General features: G+C 39.9%; 1 protein-coding gene across 2 annotated transcripts in view; it reads left to right on the forward strand.

The window, feature by feature from the left end:
• Positions 1–25,128, forward strand: part of CDK6 (cyclin dependent kinase 6) — a 146,097-nt gene that overhangs the window by 78,209 nt on the left and 42,760 nt on the right. For both annotated transcript variants that reach the window (XM_054816213.1, XM_054816212.1), the window contains exon 5: positions 21,159–21,268. In XM_054816213.1, coding sequence (XP_054672188.1) covers positions 21,159–21,268 — 110 coding nt within the window. The remainder of the gene's footprint in view (positions 1–21,158; positions 21,269–25,128) is intronic.

Here is a 25,128-nt window from a genome sequence, read left to right on the forward strand (position 1 = left end):
GAGAGGGGAACTGCTGTCCTTATGCAGAACTTACTTTTCCCGCAGTTGATACACCGCAAGTGTAATCTGACCCTCACAATATTAGCAAGCAAAATGCATAAATCTTTCAGAAACTCTTAGATTCATACCAAACTGAGGAAGCTATTAGACTGACTAGAAATAAAGACGTTCATCATAAGTGGACGATAATTCTTATTTATATTGAATATTCAATATCACTGTCTGTATTGTGTCACTCTTCCTCGTGGATACTCCACTAGTAAGTTTTTTCTTATTATTTTTCACACCAAGGGATTAAAAAAAGATTTTTTTAAAATAAGAGAACTATGAACATCTTCCCATATCATAAGCACTACAATGAAAAATATGCAAAGTATCTGAAGCTTTTTAAGTCGTATTAAAAATCAAATAGATTTTTTTTCCTCTATACCTGCAGTAATGTCATAAGTAGTGGTAGTAGGCTACAGTACACAGATAACTAGTATGAAAAAATGGAAGGCACTTTATCCTGAAGAACAGCTGAAGGTGAAGGGAACCATGTATTTTGTATTTAGTATGCATTCAATGGGCTTTCTGTTCACTCGCTGCTTTCTATGACATTGAAGTGAGTTAAGATTTTAATACAGTTGATATCCTGGTTTTAATTTTCTTTTTCCATGTTGCTAGTCAAATCATCATGGCAGAGAAGCTTTCACTTTGTACCTTGAGAAGATGTTCACATTAGATTTACATTAGATTAATAACATGAATAACTCAATAGACAGTAGCTGTAATTAAGCCCAGAAGTCTGAAAAGACAGAGTATTGAGCAGACAATCATATCTGTTGGGTCTGACATTTTCTTCTGAGAATTCCCTACATCTCCTTTAGGCTCTGGAATCCATTCAGAGGTGTGAGCACAAACTTCTCAATAATTCCTGCTAAGGCACATGCTAAAATGGAGACGAGAAGCCCTTTAATCCCGACTGAACATTCATTTCAGGACCAAAATGTCCTGCTCTGAACACTGCTTTGGGTATTTCCACAAATTAAAGTGTCTCTATAAGCACCTTGTCCAAGTGAGGAGCTCAACAGAACTCTTCCTGCATGCTTCCACCACAATCTTCAGGAAACCTCCCCTTGCATGGCATGCATATGTATATGTATATGTATATGTATATGTATATGTATATGTATGGCATTGGGACGGTATGTACACTGTCAAGGATTCCAGATTTGGTCAGTGGAACTGAGGATGATGGGCTGTAAAATGAAGGAAGTTGTAGGACCATCCTGTCAGGCTAAGCTCATTCAGAGAAACTATGGATTTATGTTCTGACATCAGAAAAACTTGTCTACAGTCTACAGCCTTTGCTGTCATAATTCCCTCAGTCCCATTTGAGACTCCTTCATCATGGAACAGAACATCATTGTGTTAAGAGCTGTACAAATTTGAATCAAGATCTAGTTTTCTTTCATAGCCTTTTTGAAGACATTTTATCATATTATATATTTATGGCCAAGCATTAAATTTTTCCACTGTGAAAAATTCCTAGTTAATCTATTAATTCTAATTATTAGTCAACATAATTATTTTAATCAAGGATTTTAACAATATCTCCTATTCTTCAGAGGAAAGAAGATTTCTTTATGTGAGTCTATTACTCTCCTTTGATATTTGTACGCATCTCTCTGTAGTTATGCATATTGCTCTTCATTCTCAGGGTTTTATCCTCTCAGGAATGTAATTTGAATTCATGTAAATTAAATTACTGAGTTTTTACATTAATATTCAAGCTTATTTGGTCAGGAAGTGAAAATGGGGAAGAAGTTTGGAATTGTAGAAGGAGCTTGACCTTTGTTACATCTTTAATGACTTGTCATAAGTATACTGTAGTCATTTTTAAAATTGTAATGTTCTGGCTGGAATACAGCCCAAGCTACCTCTTTGTTTGAAGTCTGCTTAGCATGGTTCCTAACATCTTTGTTTCCTGCAAATATTGTATATTTGATGGCACATCCCGAACTTTCTGTGTAGCGTACATAGAGGGAGCTAGGAGAGAAGAGAGCAAAAAGAAAGTGAGGAAGCATAAAAAGACTGGGAGAGTCATTGCATTGACAGGGAAAATGAGGCCATACTAAATACAATGACAAGGATTTTTTTGTTGGGTTTTGCTTGGTTGGGTTTTTTTAATTTCTTGTTGCTTTAGGCCAAGGAGTGTTTGAATTCACTTTTATTTCCAGTTGCTGCTTTGCCTTCTGGACAGAAGATGCTACTTTTTTATATGCAAGCAGTTTAATTTGCCACATAGCTGAAATTCTTTCCTAGTGAATATGTGAAATATTATACCCTGAATTTGCAATTAATATGACAAATGACATCGGTTTTGTTCTATTCCCTGCTAAAGGTGCTTCACAGACAGAATCGTCCCAACTTAATTAAGTGCTATGTTAAAACTAAGTAAAAGACATTCCAGAAGCTTTTAAAGTCTTGCCCTCATCTAAAACATCCTGACTTGTTACATTATCTTTGTGCCCACACAGCCACAACAGAAAATCTCTTGCGCTACTTTCCATTCCTATGATGGGTTGGTGCATGAAATAATCAAAACCACTAACATCTATGTTGATCACTTGCAGACTTAACATGGCAGTATACCTATTAAATAAAAGAAAAATGAGTGAAGTTCAGTAACATTTCCTCAGTTGCCATAGAAACCATTGCATCTTAGGCAGGATACTGGGCAGCTTTTGGGCTCCCATCCTTTGGTATGCCAAGTGGCTTTCTGTGACTCCTTAATGTCCTCATTGCCTATTGAAACTGCAATCAAAATCGGGCAACGAGAGCTTAAATGCTGCGACTTGAAGACAGGCAATTTCTATCTTAGCTTCATCTACTCGAATTACAATCTGCTACAATCGGATTCCTTTGAAGGGTTTGCAGCAACGAAGAGGTAAACTACCCACACGGAAATCAGGGGCCCAGTTCAGTGTGCTGAAATTAACTGGTATGGTGGGACCTTACAGCATCAGGTGCTTTCCCTGGCAATCAAATGCACATTTTGAGTTGTGGGGAGCAAATGTGCACATCATGTTAGCCAGTTCGGCACTGGTCTAACCTCAGCTGAAAAAATGGCACCGTTTTCCAGGAAAGCAGAACTGACAAAGCGCTCCCTATGCACCTAAGCCTGCACAGCCAAAATCCCAGCTGACACGGTATTTTGAGTCATATGCTGACCTTAGCATGAAAGGGAACTTCAATTAGATGTCCATTGTGTTTTCAAATATAGAAGAATGGCTTTGTGTTCAATGGATTACCCCACTGATTAAGACAAGGAAACAGATGCTGCAAGGGCATATAGAAGGGAAGAATTTAATTTCTCCCATTTTGTTATAATTCAGAATCTATTCCACGTACCAGAGCGATTAATACATAAAGTAAAAGCCCACGGTCATATTAGGACCATGAGAATTTCCCAATAGACAGAGGTATTGGTACCTATGTATAATGAAACTCCCAGCACCTTCCGTGTCCCAAAAAGCAAATAGAAAGGATGGGGGAGGGAGGAGAATCATGAAGGGAAGTCTTTTTATTTTCTTCTTTTCACGTGAAGGTTTATAATTAAAGGGGAAAGTAAATTAATTACATGAATATTAAAAGGTTACTCTTCTATTCTAACATTTGGTCACAAGTTGTCTAATGAAAAGGAATGCAGGCTGGAGGGCTGCCATGCCTTTGCTTCTTTCTGCACAGGGCCACAGGCTGAAGCAGTGATTGTGCGTGACAGATTCTGGGAACAATGAGCCTGCGCACAGATCATCCAGATGGAGCATGCTTTTCTAAATTACACCAACAACAGGGTGGCCCACAGGCAAACAAAATAGTTAAACAATACATAATAAAGTTTTTATTTGGTATTTCCTGTGAGCCTCTGCCAGTTGCCAGGGAGTGTACTGTATTTTTCTTTTGCTGTATTAATTGTTGACCACAACTGGCAAAGACCCAAACTAGCAGGGACAGATAAGGGGGGGAAAATGGCATCTGGACACTAAAGCCTCAAGTGTACTGGGAAAAAAAAGCACAAAAAATTACAGCATATATCTGGAATTTTCCAACTAACGATGTGCGGATGTGGTAGCGCTAGGGAAAAAGAGCCAAACTGAGCCTGCTTTGTTCACTAAGAGAGGCCCCCCTGTAACATTCCTTTTAGCTGTGCATATTTTGGCTTCAGTTGTGCAGTTTTAACTATATACTGTGTATAGAGCAGTTCAGTTGTTGCTGCATGAATCTAATGATTTTGTTACAAGCAATAAAATTATGTCAATGCATATGCATTTTTGTTGTGAGATGTTTAAACAGAGGCTGTGTTTTAAATGTTAAATTATAGGTGTTAAGTTTTCAGAGGGAAGAGGGAGAAAATTTCATTAAGTACAACCCATCATAGCAACAGCTGCAAGGAGGAGACCCTCAGTAGCAGTGAATGCTGCCTTTTTAAACTCATCAATGAAATCAATCCTTACAGTTATCTGGTTTAGGGAAAAACCCACAATATACCATTAACACTTGGATAAAACCAGGAGGCTGCAGAAACATGGTAGTTTAATCCTCTTTTCCTGTCTTCTTTATAAACAGTTACGGTATTGGCGTCTTTTTAAGGAACTTTTACACTCTTGATTTACTATACGCAATGTAGTAAGTGATTTTGCTACTAGTAGCACACAGCAAAGAGAAGAAACAAGAACAGGTTACTGTTATTTTCTTCTACACGTAAAATAGCCTTGCAGATATTAGGCAGCCTCTCCAAAGAAGATGAAAGTTGGTGTGAAGACGATCAGTATGTATAGAGACCCACCTGTGCTAGGCAGTGACAGGGTTTGCAGCTACAGCAGGTCTGTAGTTCAGTTGATGGGAAAGAAATTATTGTTATGAGCTTAAATTGTCATCTATTTCTACAGCATTTTTGAATGTACTTAGACCATCTTCCAGTGACCGGTGGCCCGTGTTGCCACAGGCTTGTTTTCACTTCCCAACTCACATGCTCTTTCTGGCTTTAAGTACTTTGTTTTTCTCTTTGTTTGTGTTTTTGGTTTCAGGGCAGATTTTTTTGTGATTGGTTTTAGCTGCAAAATATGGAAGTCATCTGTTCCATCATTTCTTTGTGCATGTGCAGTTTTCTTCTATAAGAAAAAAAAATATATTTTAAAGAAAGGAATTTCTTCACTTGGCGTTATATTCATATGTATGCTGATTGTCAGCAGGGCTGAACCTATGGATCAGTCACAGATTACTTCAACGTGAGCTAGCAGAATATCTGGCTGTAGTGGATGACTGTCATAAGTAGCTGATTAAGCTAGAAGAAGGCAGGATGCATTGCCAGGGGTTTCCCAGATTCCCTTTCATCTTCCAACACAGAACTATTGCAATTCGTTCCTCTCAAACCTGTATTCCTATGTCTCCTCCAGCCCAGTCTCCTCTCTTCACTAAAGCTAGCTCCCACCCCAAATCCTCTCTGAAGTCTGCCCTCCCACTGGGCTCCAGACATGCCCCTCACAGTCTCCACTGCTTTCAGCTTCAGGCCTCCTCAGCAGTCCCCATCTCCTTTAAAAGTTTTTGTCTAATCCCAGTCTCACACACCTTACTGCTCATTTCTCATTCTTCCCTCCATAGCTCCTAGTCTTCTTTCTCAGCCAGTGTCAGTTCCCAGCTCTCCACACACTCCCACTCCCCATTGTTCTTCCACCCAACAAGGGGATGCCTTAATCTCCTCTCGTAATCTGGCTTTCATAGTCTCTTCCCCCAGTGTGTCCAGCTATTGTCATCTCTGTGGCTGAGTCTGATAGGTTCTTCTTCAAACACGGGATAGACCATTTATAGAGTAACAGGCTTTCTGCACTCAGTCAAAAGCTTGAGATGCCATGATGTCCTGCTGAGCTCCCTGGAGCTGGCCTGAAGCGTGCTCATTGAAAACAAAACCTTCCAGAAGTGCAATAATTATACACTAGTATAAAACCTTACTGAGAATGTACTGTTTTTCAGATTTATGACATAGCCAAATTTGGAGCCAAATTTTACAAGGACGGCAAGAGGCACCTCCTTGACATAGAGGCCAAGTTCCACAGCTCTTGTTCCAAAACATGAGGGCACCAGAGCTTCTCAAAAAGGTGGTCACCAGAATTTAAGATGGGCAAACCATGTATTGTTCCCTAGCCTCACTCATGGAAACCCCTGAATGGCTTCGACTGAAATATTCCAATAAAGCTGAGTATATTCCAGAGAGACCCAGCACAGAAAATGTTACTGTAATCCGTGAAATTATGGTGTAGTTAAAAACTGCTGAAAACAGGGTCTTATAGAGATAACTTCGGTAATAAGGCATACTAGAATTTTGAATATATTATATACGTGCTGCTCCTGATGGTTGTCACCTACCAGAAGGAATCTGCAGAGTTCTGAGAGAATCTCAGAGGACTCTTTCTGTTTCCCTCAGTAAAAGCTAAGGTGCAAAAGCATTCCATTCTTACTAATATGTGTGCTGTTTCCTATGCTGGATCCCTTCTTCATACCCTTACAACCAAGCATTGTGTATCCTACCACATGTGGAAACTGATTCTTACTTCAAAGATCCTCTACACATTTCCAATCCCTAATGGCATCTATAAATGAAATTTATTCACAATTAGGGACGTCAGTTGGGAACAAGCTGTCAAAGTGGTGTAAAAACACTAGACAAAGAAAAGGATCAGATCTAAGGTAGGGATGAGAATGGCTAGCTACTCATCACTGAGAGGCGTGAAACTCCTTAAGTCCTGTTGGAGTCAGTGAAGTTCAAGAGCAGGTCTGTGCTTAGCAACATAAATGTATTGATACCAAAATTCCTTTCCAAATTACAGATTCGTCTTTTTCTCTCACGAAAATGAAGAATCATATATTTGCAACCTAGTGAGCTACTATTCATCATTAAATATGTAAAACTTCACTGGAAGTCAGATTAATTAGAATAGGCTTCATTTCCCGTAAGTACACTGTTCCTTCTCCAGTCAAGGACAAGGCAACTCTTTTAAACTTTGAAAAAGAAGCTGATTTATAGATCACTTATTATGGGAGCGGTAAGTAATCTACTTTGTACTTGCCCGAGATGTAATTGATTACAATGACATTTGTGCCTCACATGTGAGCTACAACATACAGCATTCTTGTGTACAGCATTTCCCGGTCAACTGTCGCTCATCCCAGGTCCTAGAGACGGGAACAGCAGCATGGTTCAGAGAGGTCATCTGCACTACTCCACATCATTTTTCAGCCAGAAGAGTACACCCCAGAATTGTTTTAAGAAATACTGTGAGTCTCCACATAATTGATTTCAAGGCATGTTGCCAGACTAACACTTCAGTTATTCAGAAGAAGCACTAGAGGCCTCTTCTATTGTTGCTGGTAACACCTTTACTGTAACTTAAAAGATTTAAAATCCATTCTGGTTTTTTATTAGTTGTGCTGTTCACTTCTGTTTTGCTTCTGCTGGATTATGCTAATGGGTTATTTTATTCTTGTTCCTACTTCGTTTCAAACTAGTTTCATTTTCAGATTTTCTTGCAGTAGCCCAAAACAAAACAAAGTTTATCTGGTGTTTAAGATGCTTTGTAAATAAAAAAGCTTAAGAAGGGGTCATTTAGACCCATGTTTTGTAAAAGCTTCATATTACAAAAACTAACTTGGTCTAGTTTCAGCCTATGAGTATCCTTCTAAAAACAATCATACTGTTAGCTCTTGAAAACACTTAGTTTCTGATCCCACAATCATTAATGATTTTATACAGCGGTAACATAACCTCTTGATATTAACAAAAAATAAAAATATTCTAAAGTAAATATGTTTGTTTGCTATCATAAAAAATTCCTTTTCCTTGCAGACTGCCACTTTCCTAGAAAAAATAGATAGTATTTATTAGATGGACTTGTATACTCTCTAGAAAACAGGTTATTTCTAATTTCTTGTTTCTAAAACTACTTTTTAAAATATTAGCACTTAAAACCAAGGATAGATCTAAATAGAAATGATTCCGCTGTGTGAAGATGTCTTCCTCTAACCACCCAGAGGTTCTACGGAAATCAGTAGGAATTCCATGCGTATTTGGAGTTAGGTTGATGCTTTTTATGAGATGTCCAGCTGGCTTTTTTAAAACAGCCTAATAACCTTAGCCTTTTCATGCATGACATTTTTTTTGCCTTGGAAGAATAGATGAGGTCCTATCAGCTTGTTATGTACCTTCTCTGCCTTTAGGTTTAGACCCTTAGAGCATGCAGCAGCTTTAGGGACTATTGATTTGTGTCAATCCCAGAGCTGTTGGCACTTGGGCTTGGTCTCTCTGCCGAAGCTGTAGCATCTAGCGCTGCTTCTCTCTTCTCTCCTCAGCATCCTCGGAGCCATGCATTGAAGGATTCCCTGACCGCATTGAGGATGTTATTTACAGGAATTCCTCTGCAAGTTGATGGAGGGGGGTAGAATGTTGCTGTCCCTCTGTGGCCGTTAATGCTGTGAAAGTTTTCCAGAGGTGGCAGGCACTCTTACTCCATTGCAGGGAATACGTAGGGAGATTTTTGCATGGAATGACTGCTTCTGAGAACAGACCTTTGTGGGGAAAAGGCATGGACAAGCATGATGATGATGATGGGGAAACACATGTAGACTATGAAACTGATTATTCCAAGGTCAGCTGGTAGTAAGGTTGATGTTATCACAAGAGCTCTTGGCTCCCTCTCTGACACCATTAGAACATTTATACTAGTTCTTGAATATTAGTTCCCTCTAATACAATTCTCCTTTTTCAAGGATGGATTACTTGTTGTGATAAACATTTTAGAAGGCCTTTTTCGTATGTCCATTTTTATCATTTTTATAAGGACTGTTCCTGAGCAGTTAGAAGCCACGAATGATTCACGAAGCAGCAAAATAGATGTGACACAGGAGGAGACCTCCTGAATATTGTATTTTTTGTTCTCAGGCAGGAGAGAGGCAAAACCTTTTAAAGTAATAGTTCTCCATTCCACACTGGGTGCTCCCTTGTGTATCTCCATTGCGCCAACAGCAGTTTGGCCTGTCTTGAATTTTAAGCATCGTTCATCTCCCGAGGAGACCCCAGGAGGTGGTATTCCAACTACCAGCGAACAGCATTGCTACTGATTGGCCAGAGAGAACTTAAATGTATCTGTGTAAATTGGATGTTTCCTTCTCTCCTGGAGACTCAGTATGCTGGTGTTACACAACCCCTGTGCCTGTAAACTGATGTCCATTGCCTGCAGCTGAGAACATTCACTTTGTAACATGCAGAACACAGCTAAACCCAGTTCTGGACTGTTAAAAATATGTCTCGGTGCCTCAGCTCCAACAGCAGATGCAAAGTACACATAATAGTCAACGCTCCATTAACCACTGCTGAAATCTGAGTCTTTCAAACAGATGCCTGGAAGTGGATTTGGACTCTCAGAGAAAGTGTTTCCTCTCTGAGGCCTCTATGCACACAGTGTGCAAGGGGTTAACAAGGGAGCTACTTTGAAAACAGCGGCAGAAGGTCACTGGCGGCAACAGCAAAGACTCCTACAGCCTACCATGGAGAGCCTTTCACCCGGCATTTCCCACCCAGGGGATTGTAAACATTGGCTCAAAGCCATGGAGTCCTACAGAACTTCTCTTTACTTTCAGCATATACATTTATATGTCTTAATGGAAACTGAAGCACAGCACGTTATTCCTGCATGTCCAGAAGGAGAGAGGGAGCTTCTGTTCAAGTTAAAGAGATGAGGGAAAGAGCCATTACTCACGCTGGAATTTGAAAACATAGAGATATGCTTGTTTAGTGGTACTCCGCATGTAACATAGCTGCTGTTCTCAGGCAAACTTTCTCAACTCACAGGAATGTGTAGAATGCTGTCACTTAATCAGAATCCAGAAGAGCTCTTTTATCTGCCATTTGTTAGTAACTAGTAATATTGTTCTTATCTCGTTGTCCTTTAGCCTGATGCAGTGCCCTCGGACATGAGAACTTGTAACACGAAAGCACTCATTACCTTGAACATTCTTGTTTGTATTGTCTTAAGCTATTACCTCTTTAGTTTAAATAAGATGCTTTGTATCAATTTTGAGAGAAATTAGTCATCTGTAGAAGTCTGTTCTACATAATTTTCATAAATAGAACATTTCATATTTTTATAACTCTATAACCACTCTGGAGTAGAGTCTTCAGTGATCTAGACTCAGATCTTTTTCATCCAACAAATACAATATGTTATCTTTAATTAATTTCTTTTGGAATCTGGCTTCTTGAAAATAACATAAATTAATCATACAAGCTTTCAAGTTAAAATTGGGAAATAAAGCCTAGCAAGGTCTAGAATTGGACCAACTGTAATATTCTGGTTTTCTGCTAAATCTTGATATTCTTAATATCAGTTTAGAAAATCCTCTGGCATTTATAAGTGGAGGAAATTTTCTTTTGGATTCTGTAAAAATCTTGGGCTTTGTTTTGTGTTGTGTATCCTAAGTTTTGGCTAGTAAGTAGCGTATCAAGTAGCGAGGGAGGAGATGTTGCTTCTTTCTCCACAGAATAAAAACAGAGTGCCGTCTTCTAGAGTTTTTATGAGTCCCATCCATTAAAGTCAGAGAAACGGAATACAATCTGCCTAGATCCGAAGTAGAATCCAGCCTGGTTAATGTAATTAATGCCTGCTTTTATTTTTATCCAGTGATGGTCTAATGTAAAATGCATACACATTCCAGAGAGCAGTATCCAGAAACTCGGCTCCTCGCCCCTTCCAGCTGATTGTTCTTAAGCACTCAGCTACTTTCAGACACAGTCTTGCCCCATGACTCATATACTCCTGGCAGAATAGTGAGTTGGCTTCAGCAAAGGCAAGGAAAGAGCTGTCACCCAAAAAACCCCTAGCCTAGTGGTCAAAGTATTTGCTTGGATGTAGGAGGTGCCAAATAAGTCTCCTTCAGGCTGAGTTTCCACTTTAACATAATAACATCTGTACAAGATGTTAATGTGGATGCAAACATGTATTGCTTCCACCACCACTGTTAGCTACAGGCTTCATCAGGTGGGACTCCATGTGGACTTCTGTTGAGAACATCCAGGTATCTGGGGTATCTGTCTGCCTACACATGCACCACACACAGTAGAGCTTCAGCTGAAACACAGATGATTGTTTCTCCAGCACAGGCCTTTCTAACGTGTGTGACCATCTACACTTAAGACTCACAGACACTTTCAGACTAAGAGGAGGAATTGGATGAGTAAAGATGCCTACAAAGCTCATAGCCTTGGAAAGTCAGCGGATTGTGCCTGGCATTTTATTGGTCTTAAGCTCACAAAGCTACTTAAATGTGAGATTCAGACAGCCTGAAGACTCCCCTTAGTCTTCTTGTCCTTTCTATCCAGTCCTTGGGTTTGCCATGAAATTACATGTCCTTATCCTGCTGATATTTACTTCAAAACTCATTTCTAATGATCTGTGATATGTTTAAGTATGTATAAATACATACACCTATCCATATATTGCATCTGTATATAGAAAGTTCATCTTTTTCTTTTTTTCTGGAAACCTGTATATTTCCAAACCTCTTTTCTCATTTGGTTTTAGAAAGAAAGATGTTTCATGAGGATTTTGTTTCCCAAATGTAATTTCAAGGAGCTCTTGAAAGACATTTCATAGGAGTTTCATCTCTATGGTGTCATTTACTTTTTTACTTACTTCCATTTAAAGCCATAGTAAAATCTACTGCATTCACTTTCAAATGCAAAACAGATAGGTCCAACTTCATGTCAGCCATCATGGTGACAACAGGATTGAAGTCTGCACCTTGTGAAGTAGTGAGGACAGGTACATCCCAAGAGGAGTTTCTACTGCAGAGAAGCTGCCTTGTTTGCAGCCCTGGGTTCCCTTTGGGTTTTGCTGTAATACAGAAGGTTTAACTGTAAACTATTGCTTCACATGAGCATCACTGACAGATGTTGCTCCACCAGCCCTTTTATGTACTATACCAGGCCATCAATTAAATTGGTACTTTCCCTCCAGGCCCCTACTCAAGCCTTGGTAGAGTCTGTATCACTAGGAGCACAAGTTTCCACTTCCAGTAGGTGCATCACAGCCCCAATCTACCTTGGGGAAGGAGAGCTGTGTGGCTGCATAACACTGCATCAGGTCAGGTGGAGGCTCCCAACATACCATGCCATGCTGCTGGGGAAAAGTTACAGCTCTCAGTGCTGGTAGATGAGTGCTTCTCCCAGGAGTCAATGGCACATAGAAGAGAAGAGAGCCCAAAGTCACAACAAGAATTTTTAACAGCTGTAGCTAAAATGTAGTAGAGATGTGAAATTTCTCTTATGTATCAGCTTTATAAGTTATCTAGACAAATATCTTAATTTTAGATGTGCCAGAGACTACTCTTGTCCAAATCAGACTTTCAGTATAAAAGACATTTGGAAAAATATTTTCAGATTAATTGGGACTGAGCTAATTTTACCTTCATTACACATTCTGGGTAAAGATCAGATAACTTCTTACTCAGCAGCTAACCTGCTCATGCACACGTCCTCTGCTCATCCTGCCATATGCAAACAAGGTACACCTCTCTTATTTATATGCCCTGATTCCTATTTGTATCCTTACTTTCCTGTTCAGCTCTGGCCATTAACTCAAAGCACGGCATTAGTTCATAAGTTTCATTCTCAACTGAATGGAAACAGTGTCTTGTAGAAGTTGTTTGCACCAAGTTTCCCCTTTGCTAGAGTTCCAAGCTGAAAAACTTCGTTTTATTCATAGAAGTCTATAACAAGTCAGGATCCTAAACGAATTCTGTGTAAAACTCTGACCCAGTGGTTACATTTGCCTCAAAACGGTACAGAATATTTCTTCTTGAGAGTGACTTATTTATTCAGGTCAATTTTGATGGTCATGTTTCATTAAAAACTTTAATTCTCCTTTCTTTCTTGTCTAGAAGCAGCTGTAGAGTCTATGGTAAAGCCTCTCACCTAGAGAGCTGGAAGTATTTAATCTATTCTTTGAGGCAGTATTTTCTTTGTGCGTCATCTCCTTTTGTTAAAGATGGTTTGAAACACAAGTGGGCCCAAGTTCCATGGGAGAGAGGTCTGTGGTGGCCTTCATGGTTTTGCTATATTTAGGTTTTTTCTGTTCAGAACTGAAGTCTAACATAGCACACCAGGAAGTGGGGTTCTATTAACCAGACTCTGGTTTTCTAGTAGCAATGGAGAGCTGGTCTTCATTATAAAGCCAAACCGTAAGTGGTAAGGCTCAGATTCTCTAGTCAAGCTGTGATGAACTCAGGAAGAGACCAGGCACACACAAGGGCAGCTTCTGGGGATCTCAACATGGAACTGACCATGGTTTCTTCCTTGGCGCAAGTTAGAGCTACATTTTCTGCGTCTCCCAGGGACCGGGCGTAAGTGATGTAGGAGACTGTAGAAGAGTCGGATTCCACGCAGGGGGAATACGTCGGGTGCTCGATGAGTTGGTTTTGTGGATACCTAAAGACATAGAATAGAGCAAATCAGCTGGAGACAAGGACCAAGATCTGGTACTAGAAATTATGACTATTCCTTTGGCTGCCTAATGCCAACAGGTGACTGACACGAGTGGAAACGTGACAAATTGCTGCAGTCAGATCCAGAACAAGACCTGTATTCCAAGGCACAATCGCAGGCTGCCACCTTTTTAATGCTTTGTTTCTTTTGGTATTGTGGAAGGAATTCTTTTTTATAGTAGATGTTTGACTTGATCGGCATAAGAAGCCAATGGTATTTTTTTCTTTCTGCCTTTGTGGTTTTTTCAGCTCTGAGACAGATAGAGTCTACAAATTTAATTTGATTATTGAGTCATGAAGCATGACTGAAGAACAGCTAGGTTTTTTAAAGCCTGTCACTCTCAGTGTTCTCTAGTATTTATATAAGTAAATGCATTGCAATATCAGCACAAGCCTCATTGCACGCAAAGCTGACCACTTCTGTAAAGAACTGAGCTGTCCCGTATTCCGTAGAAGACTGCTCTGCAGCTCAGAGATTAGGGCATCATGGTTTCGATTTTAATACACAATAAGCCCTGGAAAGTCTTTCTTTGACTTTTGTGGGCTCTGGAACAGGTACGGCAGTGTTGCTGATGATACTATTTTTGCTTCTTTTCGTATAAAGATAAAACACTTTTCAAGTGAAGTTTCAGGTAGTCTCTCAGAAATGTTCTCTGTATGGTGTCAGTAGAGAATTCTATGAAATATTCTGCTTAATGGAAATATATTTCCTTGTATTAGTTTTGAGGTAAGTTCTGAATTATCACTAATGGTTGAAAATATTACCTCATTTAAGAACCAGTTTTCTTTTCTAGTAGCTGTTGCACACAGTGCAGGGAGACTTTTGAGGTAAAAACCACTGAATGTAGGTAAAGCATCTTCCGCTAGTGTTTATATACACACGCATGATGTGCAAACACTCACACGCATCCGTGTACGTGCACTCCTACTGACAACGGATGTACCTAGAAATATTCTTCAGCAGCACCATCACACTCGGTTATGTGGTTCTTCCTAGAAATAAAAAAAGCAAAATTCTGATTAGTTTTGTGTGTATAAACCATCAAAGAAATGAATGGCTTTTTTATTTGTCAACTTATCTTACAGTAGATGCTAAATCTTGCTTTCTTCAAAGCACAAATGTTTTAGCATCAAAAAGAAGAGATCACATTCTAAAATAACAACTTGGTAGTGGGTGGTACATGTGATCGGGATTTGTGTCTTCTATAAATAGATAATTTTTTGCTTGACGATTTAACTAATGAAATAATAACAGCAATCCTTCCACTTTTCACAAAGCAGTTAATGAAGCTTGTGCCTAAAACGGAGACAAATGTGGCTAAAGAGATAAAATTGCTATTACCGTGTGCACTTCCTGAGACCAATAGCACTTGAAAGGATGTCATTTTTATAGATATTAAACCTTTTGTCAAGAAATAAAGTGCTTTCTAAAAGCCACCAGGGTAGTTTGGTTCACTTTTACTTTAAAAGGGAATCTATTTTAATGTTTCTATAAACAGACAAAATATAATCATCTTTCTGTAAGAAAGAAACATCCTCTCCAGCCATACCTATCTCTGCGGTGGAACTGGAAACAGTTACATAATAGTGGAAGAATCACTGCTCAAAAAAGAGATTAAACAAGTATAATTATTCAGACTGATATTATCCCTGGAAACTAAAGCACATTGTATGAGGTAGTGATTATTACCTTCTCCATCACAGTTAGAAATAGTAATAGGTCTTCAGAGATAGATTAAAGAGAGTTCTAGGCTTGCTTCGTACCCTAGAATGCTCAGCGAATGATTTAAGGATAGTGATGGGAAAATACAGTAAGACAGTCCCCAGCAAGCAAAGCAGACACACTCCTCTTCCAAACCAGGGATGAAAAATATGTTGAAGACATTGTACGAAGGCTAAAAACCCTATGCTGCCATCACCTCGTAACTTAGTGTCATCTGCCCTCTGAATTGCCACTTCTGCCCTGCTCAGTCCTGGTTGTCAGCCACTATTGCAAGCTGCAGGTGATGAAACGTGATTAGACAAATCCTTTCTTTTCCTAAGCAATTTTTAATATCACATTGACTTCAGTTTAAGTCATGTTACACTGTCAGACCAGTGAGCCATTTTTAAGCATATTCATTTAAGAAATTACATTTCTTTTTTTTTTTCAGACTGTGTGGAGATTCAGCGCAGTGTTTCTAGCAAGTGAGAGGGAGGTGCGATAGGGAGAGAGAGTCTCTCTGCAGTGGAGATCGAAGCCAGGCTTCAATCAATATGCAAGCTCGGATTTTTAGCCGTCTGTAATTCTGTCCTCTCCAGCTGGTCTGTGGTGAATGTGTCAGGCTTAGTCATACAGCTGAGGAGAAATTTCTACAAAATTTGAAGAAAATTATGCAAGTCATTTTAGAGTCCCAGACCTGAAGAAGCAGCCATGCAGTAGCAGCTCCATAGTGAAGTTGGAAAGATTCCACTTTAAATCCTCCTCAACAGTTTGAAGCAATAGATTTTTTGTGAAGTTGGGAGACCACGGAGCAACACTAAAGAGCTATATTCTACATAGTGCACCATATATTCTATAGCTATATTCCCTCATTTTTAATCAAAAAGAAAGGACAAAAATAAGTGAAAAATAGTCAAAAAGATGTCCCTAAGATAATGTGAAAGCCCTGTTGTTGGTGAGAACTGAACAAAGTAACTGAGTTGAAGAATGGTATTAGGGAACTTAAAAAAAAAAAAATTACAAATAATCTTTCATGGGGCTGAAATGCTTTAAACAATGAAATGAGCCAGTGTCTCAGTGTCTAATGGCAAATATAATTAACAAAATCAGCACCAAAAAGAGTACAGTAGAAACCACAATCACAAAAACAAAAGATTTGGAAGAAGATTTTTATTTGGATTCAAGGATACCTTTTATGAATTTTAAGTATCCTGCTAATTGCTTTTGCGGCATGATTTCTCTGAAAACTAGTATTTTAAAAGGTTTTATAGGCCTCTTCAAAGTCTCCTCAGAATTAATTAGAGTAGAATTAATCTCATCCAGTTTTAGATGTCTGAAAGAAAGATGTCTACACGTGGGCCAGTCAGTTAGCTTCTCCTTATAGAAGGTGAGCAGTTGCAGCATGCCTTCATCTGACCTGTGCAACACACGTACGGTAAGAGAAGGTCAGTTGCTGGGTGAGGTGAGGAGGGGGCCATGCCTCCCCCAGCCCAGCGCCCTCCTGGAGCCCCTCTGAATCAGCGGAGATGAGGGAAGCATAGCAAAACGCTTTCTCTCTGGAGTGAAAGGAAGACCCGGGGCCACAGCGTGACTCACTGGCTGGTAGATTAAAGAGTGCCAGGAAACATTCGTGGGTAGTGGAGCTCGATTGTCTATACTGTTAAATTATTAGAATGGTTCCTGGCATGGTTTTGAGTTATGCCAACCAGCCTTTCCCCAGATAGTTCCTAGGCACAGTTAAGCGTGGACCAAAGACCATTCCCAATAAGCAGTTTGCATGCGGTCACCTTTTTTTGGGAGGCTGAGAATTTAATAATATGGACACAGGCCACTCTGTGCCTGTTGGTCTCGGTGCCAAAGGAACATTTCCTGTCCCATTTAATTTCCTAGCACAGACATAGCCGCTGTGTTACAGTCTGATCCCTGCTTTGTTCCTGTAGCTGTGCAACTGAGCATTGGTCTGTACTTAAAGTCTGTGGCAAACCGAAATGTAGTCTTTTGTATCTATGTTACTCAACCCTATCCCTAAACCTCTGTTTGTCTTTGTCTTTTTTGAACTGTATGCTATTCAGACAGCAACTATATTTGGAAAAGGCTGTGTATTGTGCAGATCCATTTAAATTAAGCAGTTATCCAAAAGTGAAAATCTGCTCTGTAAAGTAAATGGAAATTAAATGAGACTGACACAATGCCTAGATCTTGTGTTCGCATTGCTCGTGAGCAGATACTTACCACTAATTTGATTTTTCATGAGAAACAGGTACTGTGAAGTGCAGGATTGAAACTCCTGGGGCTAGACAGTCCCAGATAGCAACATCTGTCAGGCATAATAAGGCAGAAAGCTTTATTTCAAAATAAAGTTCTCTTTCTCCTTTTGACTCTAAATGCAGCTCTTCCCTTGCTTCTCACTGCGCACATTTCCTTCTTTAGGGGGTCCTACACAGCCTCAGTAGACTTTTGCAGATGTTCTTTTCCTTTCTAATGCCTCTCAGATAGATGCACATTTCATTTCTTTTCATCCTGAAGTGCTGCCTAAATCTATTGACATTTGACTTGTTAGAAGCAGTGATCTGCAGTTGCTGATATAATTCTTATCTGATACCATCCCATCTTATCTGGGTAGTGGAAATATAAAATTGCACTGGAAAAGGAGCATAGTTAATCCTTCAGGCACGTACTCCTTCCAGCGTGTGAATTCTTCTCAATCTTTTCATATGCAGCTTAATCGATGCAATACAAATGTCATAGGGTATCGTCAGGACAGGCAGAGTAGGCCGAGAAGCTGAAAGGGGAAAAGGAGCTAATTTGAGGACAATTGGAAGAAGAAGGGACAAGGTGTGAAAATCAGGGGAGTTTGAGGGTGCAAGGGAGCAGATGGGGAACACGAGGGAAGGCAGAGCGCGTGGGACGCGGTGGGGCAGCAGGACGTGTCCACCTGGGCATTTGCACATGAGCAGCAGGGCGCCGGGCATGTTTGGTGATGCTGTCGGGGGGGGCACTGGCGTGTGGCGGAAAGGCAGAGGCAGGGGAGAGGAGCCAGGAGGTGGGGGGACAGCTGGGAGGAACCTGGCTGGCGTAGGAGAGGAGCTAAAGAGGCCAGGCAGGGTGAGGAGAAGCGAGGAGGAGGCAAAGGAGGGAAGTTTATTAGATGAGAGAACTAAAATGCCACACGGTCACTAAGTCCCACAACCTCCAAAGTATTGAGGAGTTTTGCGCTGAATTTAGGATCTCCGTCAGCATGTGAGCACGAGCCCCTTTTCCTACAGAGCAGTCGCCATGTGCCACATTACGTGTGTGTCAGATTTTCAGGAGAGGCAGGATTCAGGTGAAATGTACTGAAGCAGGTGCTTGCTTTTTTCATCCTAAAACTGGGACTTTAACAAGCAGGTCTTTATCGAGTGCTCTATCTCTCAGGGAGAGCCTCTCTCACTGGTGGTGTGACTTACCTAAGAAAGCATTTTTTCATTTTAAGTCAGAACTGTGCTAAAGAGGAAGCGATGATCTGGTTGTTCAGCCTCATCATATCCTGTCTTCAGAATAATGTTCATTTCTATTTATCTGCAAATGTTAATGGAATGTCCACAAATATTTTCTTGGTTTCTATGGTAAGAGAAAGAGAGTGTGAAACTATGTCAAAACCACTGCATTATCTGCATCATCCCGTGCTTTTCAGGAGACGACCCTGACCGCTAGAGGAGTCATCTGTGGCATTACTTGTGTGCAAACATTTGGTACATTTTGATCCCTTTCAAGTTCACATTTTGAACACAGACTTACAAACCATAAAGGTTACTTGGTCACTTGTATAATTGCACAGTAATGACAGAGTATATCAAAACAGCTCAACACAGATTACTTCCTCTCTGACTATAAAGCAATCAGGCATTTGCTGGAATTTAACCGTAAGACTTTGGAAATCTTTTTTTTAAAAGGTTTAAGTTTCTGAATTACTCAGAAGTAAAATCTCCCAGTCCCCTGTGTACGCATGCATGGAGCGTAGCAGGGTGCAAACGCTTGGGGAACTGTGCCGGTAAGTGGTCACGTGGGAGAAGCAGCTAACCTGCCGCACGCTTCCGCAGCCTTCTGAAAACAGCACTGTTCCCCCTGAGTGAGCACCCGGGGACCGGCCACAAGCTGTGACACTCCTCTCGAAAGGAGCAGCTGTCCTGTGCCGCGTTTCCCTGGAAAAGGGACTTCAGTTTGGGGCATACATCGTCAGAAGTATTCAAACTGTCTCACAACTACGCATCCCCCCCAACCCTTTGCCTACGAGTGTGTAGAGCCTTAATGTGGCAGGGCTGGTGGGGTTGGGGAAAATAAAGCACCCTTTCACTCTGTGTGAGAAGAGCCGTGTGGATCTCAAACCAGGAATCGTGAGGTTTGGTGGTATTCCCGCAGATCAGAGATCATGCAGCTCTTGCTCCTGACACTGCCCCCAGCCATTGACAAGCAATAGTGAGTTGAAATTGTTATATCTAATTTCTCAAAGCAACATTTCTTCAGTAAGCTTTTCCACAAATGTACTGAGAGAATAAAAGTGCAGTTCGGTTTGAGAGATATATCTGCATCAGGAAAAACGTGTATGTGTTTTAGGAGGAATTCTATCTGACTCAGGGCAGCTCCAGTAAAAATCCCTGAGCTCCAGTTACATTTGGGAATCTCTGAAGAAACTTTTCTGGTTTTTATAGAGAGAAATATTTTGGAAAAGCATCACCGGTCTGGTACCAAATCAGGAACAAGACAAATGGAGTTAAATAATGCCCAACTTCCACACAGGAATCTGTTTTTGTGGACAGGTATCTGGAAGTCTAGCTTGCCAATGCAGTACTTTGCACTGTGTTATTGAACTGTTTCAAAGACAAATTTTATGAATAGAGATCAAAGTGTTTAAGAGGACTGTTAGCAAATATGACCACTTGTGCAAATATCCGTGAACCTCCCATCTATAGCCATTCAGTAGTTCCAAAGGCTGTCAGGGCATGTAATGGTTGTAATAAATGTTGTATTTGCTTTTGTTTCAGCTGGCTTTGACCAGCAAATTCGTCTGATTACTTCCATTGTTATTTTTGCTTAGAAGACAATTATATTGTTATCATTAAAAAAAACCCCGCTCTTCTCACACATTTCTTTCTACTGGTCTTGAAATTCAGAACTCACTATCCTACTTAACATTATTTTAAAAGTTATTTTCATTCTTATCATTGCACTTGTTTCTTTTCAGTGTTTTTGCTTTGTTTCATGCTCCTCCTGAATGCTGCATCTCCCAGCTTTGTGTTTGTTGGAGAAACAAACCAATAATTGTCGACACCCTCCCTGCCCCTAGATTAATAGTCAGAGGTTTAAAGCGTAGCATGCACTAAGAAAATACTGGTATTTAGCTGATGATCATGTGTTGTTTTGGCTGGATTATGACTGTGTTCAGGAGCAGGATACTCCCATGGCTCTGAGATTATCTTCTAGCAACATAATAGCACATGCAGGACTCTGAAGAAGCTCCTCGTGTTCTGTAAATATACTGAAGATACAGTCAGCCTCATCTGTATTTGGTCTACTTGTGGGAAACAGCAGGTTAAACATAAACTGTCCCATCTCTGTTGTGGGTCCAATGTGCAGGACTCATCAAAGTACATCGATGGAGCAGGGCCAGTAAAATTCCCACTGGGTCTCTACAACATGTTGCGACATGACCACAAGGACAGGAACAGCCTAAAAGCAGACGCTTTACGTAGCATATGTCCCTGGGAAAGAGTGTATCACTTGGAAATAAATTGTGAGAGAAGATAGTGCTGGTCTAACCTGCGGCACGTGGGCAGAGACAGTCACAACACTTATGAGGTTGTCCTTCTGTAGCTAAGCATGGTCTCTCCTTTTTGTTTTACAGGTTGTTACTTTGTGGTATAGAGCTCCTGAAGTTTTGCTTCAGTCCAGCTATGCAACACCAGTTGATCTTTGGAGTGTTGGCTGCATATTTGCAGAAATGTTCCGCCGAAAGTAAGAAATACAGTTTTATTTTCCTCATGTTTTTCATTTGAAATTTGAAAAAATGTGCGGTAATGTCTGGTACGATACACTGGATCATGTTTGTACTGGAAAGGCCTGATAGGATGTTTTATTTGCAGCGCAAAATGTAAATACGCATTGTGAATTCATACATGTCGCCGTCTTGGAGTCTTCCTTTTTTGATGGGAGTCTGCCTAAGCTCTTGGTAAAGCCCGTATGAGCATTGTTGTATTCTTGTTACACGTGAATCCACATGCAGATAAAAGCGGGCTAGAGAGGCTGTTGATCAGTTTGAGGAAAGCTGGATTATGGAAAGGATTTACCCTGAGGAAGGCAGGGCATGGTGGTCAGCAGAATCTTCTTGCTCTGGAGTTTGTGCATTGGAACATCAGCCGTTTGCTCGTAGTGCCCTCTTGGCGTATTTGAGATCTCAGAAGTCACTGTGAAGTTGATTTCTAAAGGTAGGAAACAGAAGTAGGATTTTTTTTAAATTTTTTTTTTTTTTTAAGAATAAGCTATTTAGCCTGAGTATAGAGTTGTTACATGTAGTCAAAAAAACCAAACCAACCAACCAACCAAACAAAAACCCCAAAAAGCCAAACCAAAAAGCCCAAACAGATAAAAGACTTTATTTTGGCTGATTAAATTAAATTGACTATCAGAACTGTCTTGATACAAAATACTACAGCTGGATGCAGATGAGTTGTGAATGTGAGAGGAACACTTGGGTACTGGTCTTTCCCCATGGAAGGACACTGATGTGAAGTTTGTACCATGTAGACTGTGGAGAGGAACAAACCCCCAAGAACCTTAACAAGGTAAATGTGTCTCGATATTAACCCAATCACGTGCATTTTGGTTGAGCTTACTGCAAAAAGTGCATGTTGTCATCTACTGGGTGATCTCCGTGTAGAAACTGTGTAGCATTTTGTAACACCCACTGTAAAATCAAGGAATATTCATAAAGAAATGTGAAAGAAAATGATACACTGAGTGGCTTAAAAACTAAAATCAGTATAATTTACAAGGAGAAGCCACACTGCAAGGGCCTTGAGAAACAACTATTTAATTTATACGATGTGAAGTTCAAAATACTAATTGGAGTCTTGCAAAATAACTTTGGGATTCTACGACTTATTAATGTTAGTATATGGAAAAATCATTTTTCTTGGGCTTCTTGCCTGGTCAAATGGCCTGGGTAGAATTATTATACTCCACCCTCTCTGTCTCTGACTCAGAAATTAGGTCAGAAAAAGAGAGAAAAAAAAAATGTGGATTTTAGGAGTAGCAATTAAACCCTCCATTGCAAACTTTTAAAGATTTAGTCTTATGCCATAAGTTCAGGTTCACAATAGCATTAAGCCATTGTTACTTTTTCTGATTTAAATAGCAGAGTCAACAACTTCATTTTAGCATTTGCAATAAGAATGATACAGGACAAACAACAACAGAACTTTATTATATGCTCAAAAGTCCCTTTTTTTTTTCTCATTTAATTTGCAGTATTCTGACAGATAAATATTGCCATATACAAGCACCACCAATTTAATTTTATTTTTCCTTTTATGACGTATGAGCCTCACTGACTCTCCAAATCCAACACAGCAAATTAAATTAGGGACAGTTAAATTTTCTACTTGTTTACAAATGTAAATATTACATTAATATTACAAAAACAGATTTTTTTTATTTTTTTAATGGAAATGAGATCTGACTTGAAACAGTTTGATAAAACCAGGACTTCTATTATTCTTGCCAAATGCAGGGTCAGTCTGACATTCTCAGTCCTAAATTTGGGAGACTGTCAAAAACTGTAGAGGTCAGGAATCTGCCAAGTCTGTATGTACTATGTTGTTTCATTGGAAACACTATGACTTTCACATACTTCAGTATGCAAGCATGATTTGGAAGACTAATGTCAAGGCTCATTGCCATAAAGCTCCAGTGAACAGCACTGAGCGCTATCTCCATGGACTGTTGTATTGGGTTAATGTTGCAACACTCCGTATGATATATGCTGGCTTTCTGATTCTCCTGATGGATTGCAAAAGAAAACCCATGTTACTGTGACCTTGGTAGCAATAAACTGTAAAATTTTGCAAACTCCATGGATTATTTCCAAAAGATTGAATAAATGCAACAGCTATTTCTGCTGGAAAATGGTAGTGCCCTTGGGTAATCACCGATCTGCATTTCCACTGGTGTTGATAGGGTAAGAGTACAAGAATGCAGCTAAAGCTTAGAAGTAGATGTTGGTTTGACATTAAGACAACCTTTTCTTTTTACTATCTTGCTGGGTACTTTTTCCTCCTTTCCCTACTGTGTTTTGCTTTCTCTTTGAAAGATTTTAAAGAATTTTTTAAGAAAAGTACTGAGACTCCTCTGGGCTTTTTTATATCATGGAGATCATTGGAACAGGTTTCAAAATAAAACACTATACAGCATCACAAAACATATCAGAATCCTGTTTATGCCAAGATGACATTTGACAGTTTGAGTTTGCTAGAATACAGTTTTGTAGTCTGTTACAAAGACAATCAGGGTGCTGTAGGTTTGGACAAGTGTAGGAGAGAGGTGAGCTCTGTATGAATGATCCGGTCCCTATGTTACAGATTGCTGTGTCTCTAAGTGGAAGGCACCTCATCTAATTTAAATCACCCTTAATCCAAAACAGTTTAGGACAAATGCAAACAATTTGTTTGAGAAATAGATCCAAAATACACAAAAGTGTATAAAGGAATTCATAGACATATAAATATATCTCTGTCTAGATACACCTAGAGTAAATATGAACATTTCTCTCACCTTGGCCGATTCAGCTAAACAAATGACACTTCTCAGCTGAGGACTCTGGTCCTCCTGCAATCTGAGGTTTGTATAAAGTCATAGCTATATTTAAAACATGCACATTTTAATTATGGTGCAGATTTGTAGGCTTCTGCATATGTGAATGCACAAAGGTATCCTTTGCATGGATTCCCAAGGATCCTATTCTTCTTACACATCAGCAGTAAATTGCTCAGGAGTGAAGTGTACATGTTATGTATGCAGAAACTGTTCTGCTATATGCATCTTTTTCTGTCCATGTGCACTGCTGATGAGAGCATCCCCAAATAAATCATTACGTGAAAAATTCCTTATATGGAAACTTCAGTTTATAAATTTCCTAATTAAATAGGTTGCAGTGACTTCTAGACACATTTGGATGGACTGTCCTTATCTAACCAAAGTGTAAACATATTTGTCACAGTGACTGTTTCCTTTGTGATTTAAAAGCTGTGGTGCATTGATAATAATAACCAGTAAGGAAAGTTGTACGGTATGCTATGGCTTGCTACCATGTCACAGAATCCTTCAGAGATACAACTGGCAGGACTGATGGGGGCCCCATGGCATGGGGGCATCCTTTGGCACAGCAAGAGGATTAGGTTCTTTTTTTTTATGTTTAGGTAAAAATAAGGATTACTTATAGCAAGGTTTCAGTCTGAGGCTGAGCATTTTCCTGGCCAGTAGGAAATGGCCTTGTACCTCCTACTCAGTGAACAACTCATTAAAGAGAAAGGCAAACATGGGAGTAGTGTCCACTTCTGTCTGGATACATGAAACTCTTCCAGCTGGCTCAAGGACTGCAGGCGGCTCCAAAGGAGGAAGCCATGAAGAAGGGACCATCCCTCTTCTTGCTTGGATCAGGTCATACTTAATCAAGGTGAATGATTGTGAGAGGGGAAGAACACTGGAATCTGAATCTGGGTGAAGTGATCTATAAAAGTAAGCAGGGATCACCAGTTTTGGACTCTCTTCCGAGTAGGCAGTCTTGAGAAAAAATGTCAAAATGTTTCGATGCTTAGTTC

The sequence above is a fragment of the Grus americana genome, chromosome 2 (assembly GCF_028858705.1).
Source record: "Grus americana isolate bGruAme1 chromosome 2, bGruAme1.mat, whole genome shotgun sequence".
Taxonomy (NCBI): domain Eukaryota; kingdom Metazoa; phylum Chordata; class Aves; order Gruiformes; family Gruidae; genus Grus; species Grus americana.